The 2,753-nt window shown below is 41.3% G+C and overlaps 1 protein-coding gene across 1 annotated transcript; it reads left to right on the top strand.

Moving 5' to 3' along the window:
* LOC105626708 (DDB1- and CUL4-associated factor 10) lies at positions 1-2,610 on the top strand. The gene is made up of 6 exons (XM_012208006.1): positions 1-206; positions 282-395; positions 602-799; positions 881-1,052; positions 1,134-1,349; positions 1,429-2,610. The coding sequence occupies exons 1-6, from the start codon at positions 1-3 to the stop codon at positions 2,608-2,610; spliced, it is 2,088 nt and encodes a 695-aa protein (XP_012063396.1).
* The last annotated feature ends 143 nt before the right edge of the window (positions 2,611-2,753 follow it).

Raw genomic sequence — 2,753 nt, 5'->3', positions numbered from 1 at the left:
ATGCCGAAGATAAGGATCAAGCAAACACCAAACAGTCTCTGGTTAAGACAACGCGAGCTGGGTGTGAAGTTTCCGCTGGGTCACAACGACGACTTCCACAAGACTCTCTATTCTTCTATTCAACCCATCACTTCCTGGGATCACGGAGATAATCTGACCGCCGCTAGACATGGTGGTGTGTTCAATTTAGAATACTCGCCAGATGGGTCAGTAACGATTATAAAGTCATATCTATCCTCTAAATCAGAATCATCTGGTCTCACATTTGATCAATATTGCAGGTCCCTTTTGCTGGCGGCATGTGAGAAGAAAAGTATTTTAATGTTTGACCCATTATGTAGAAAATTGATACATGCTATAGATAATGCTCATAGTGACTGCGTCAATTGCGTAAGGTTAGACAATTTTCATTCTATTCTTTATAATTGAAAGAAAAGGAAACTGTGTAATAGAGATGAATATTAGGCCTATTCTTCTCAGCAAAGCTTCTTACACGATTCATCTTTCTTTTTTTTTTCGTTGAAAGAAAAAGAAAAAAGATAAACTGTGCACAAAATTTAATTAAAAAATAATAATAAATAAATTTATTGTTGTCAATTAGGTTCCTGGATCAGCGTATGTTTGCAACATGTTCGGACGATAGTACGGTTGCTCTGTGGGATGCCAGGAACTTAAAGCAAAGGATAAGAACTCTTCAGGGACACTCGAATTGGGTTAAAAACATAGAGTACAGTCCAAGTGACAGCTTACTGTTGACCAGTGGATTTGATGGTAGCATATATACTTGGGACATTAATAGGTAAAATATTTAATTACATGTAATTTCTTCCTTTTTACATCTATATTGTATGATTAACATATATTTTGCAATGCCTTACAGCTTTACAGAAAATAGTTTTGTGTACAATCGTGTGTTTCATACAAATGGACTAATGCGAACAAGACTTACTCCCGATACTAGCAAAATGTTAATATGCACTACTTCAGGATATCTCATCATAATACATAATCTTAAACTTAGTACGCTAAGTCAGGATTTGGCAGGATTCAAGGTATTTATTATTTCTTCAATTATGCTTTAATATTTGTAAATTTAATGACTTTCAGTCGTTCTTATCGTATTATTTTTGCAGCCAAATATGTACAGGCTAATGCAATTATCTCAGACTACCATACCAGTCGCAGCATCTTACACGCACCTCTTTGCTCACACTCGTACTCACAATAGAGTAGAATTCCTTACCGATTTTCCTATAGGCGATGACGCTGAGGTAATATCCAGTTTACAAGTTCATCCGCAAGGATGGTGCGCTTTATCCCGAAATGTCAGCAGTGGAGAAAAATCGGAGGTTTGTTTTTGCATGTTAAATTGCGCATGTATTATCACCTTTTCTATCTCTTAAGTCTTATCGACATTTTATCCTGTAGTGGACTTGTATTCATGACATACAAGAACGTGAGGCATCTAGCAATATGGAGCAAGTCAATGAAGGAGAGGAGGGCCGGTTAACGAGTCTAAATGTAGAAGAGTTCGAGGATTTTCCTCAGTCGCAATCATCACGTTCGGGCATGACGTCTTCTTTTGTGATAGAGAATGGAAATCGTGCCCGGATAGTTCACGATGTGTCGGATGTAAGATCGAATTCGTTTGATTCACCTGTCCGCGTGTCCACGGATGCCGCGCCGTCATCGATTAGATCGTCGAGAACAAGCTGGCAGGTAACGACACGCAGAAATCTGCGTTCCCAATCGAGGAGTCCGCGTCCGGACAGAAACGCGATGAGAACAAATTTCGACATGGTCGAAGTCAGTTCAAGTACGAGTGCCGCCGCTGATTCGAGAGTAAATGCGATTCACGACGACGATAGACTAGAGGACGAGCACGTAGATGATAACGACAATTCGCCATACGATGTGTCTGCCCTTGAAAGGGATGCACGGGAATACAGATCTCCCAGGCCACACTCTCAGCTCAATGACTTGCGGCGGCGTAATATGATTGACAATTTCACCAGTGGCAACGTAGAACTGCATGTGAGTACGACTGACGTATGGGAGGCACTTGTGGCAATCAGGGAAGCCAGACTTCGCAGGGAACGAGAGAGACAGTTTTATCCTGGTGCCGAAAGGAGAGACTGGCTCCCCAGATCGAACAATGGCGTGAGCGTGAATCTTCCTCGATCGTCTCACACAGTCGTGATAATCGGTGATCGTACTCGGGTGCAGAATTTGCAGAACCGACAGAATCTGCAGACTATGTACGCGATACCGAGGAATCACAAGATCCATCAGAATACGCCCAGGTTGACACATTACATTGAAGAGCCCAATGTCGGTTCCGGTTATATCAAGGAACTGTGCTTCTCGGCTGATGGTAGATTGATATGCTCGCCATTTGGTTATGGAGTACGATTATTGGCATTCTCAAGTGATTGCACCGAGTTATCTAATTGCGTTCCACCTGCCAACGAGTCCGTGCAACTCCATGAATTAGCGACACACATTGGCCATTCCGATATTGTTGTTAGCACGAAATTCTCACCTAAACACTATCTGCTCGTATCCGGCTGCCTTGGCGGCAAAATTGTCTGGCACCAGCCGGTAGTTTAGCTAGATGGATAATTACTTTTTGACATCTTGTTATTTTTCATTAATCGGTCTCTTGGTAGATAGATATATTTTGCCGCTTTGTACAAAATCACGCTGATTATGCAATGTGTGAAAATCTTTTTGTTAATATTATATAATTTATA

Source organism: Atta cephalotes (genome assembly GCF_000143395.1).
Source record: "Atta cephalotes unplaced genomic scaffold scaffold00006, whole genome shotgun sequence".
In the NCBI taxonomy this organism is placed as follows: Eukaryota; Metazoa; Arthropoda; class Insecta; order Hymenoptera; family Formicidae; genus Atta; species Atta cephalotes.
This window is presented reverse-complemented; position numbering and strand designations above follow the sequence as displayed.

Coding starts and splice junctions, on each gene's coding strand:
- LOC105626708 (XM_012208006.1), top strand. CDS start 1: ATGCCGAAGATAAGGATCAAGCAAACACCAAACAGTCTCTGGTTAAGA. Junction 800..880: donor TATACTTGGGACATTAATAG/GTAAAATATTTA, acceptor AATGCCTTACAG/CTTTACAGAAAATAGTTTTG. Junction 1,350..1,428: donor GCAGTGGAGAAAAATCGGAG/GTTTGTTTTTGC, acceptor TTTATCCTGTAG/TGGACTTGTATTCATGACAT.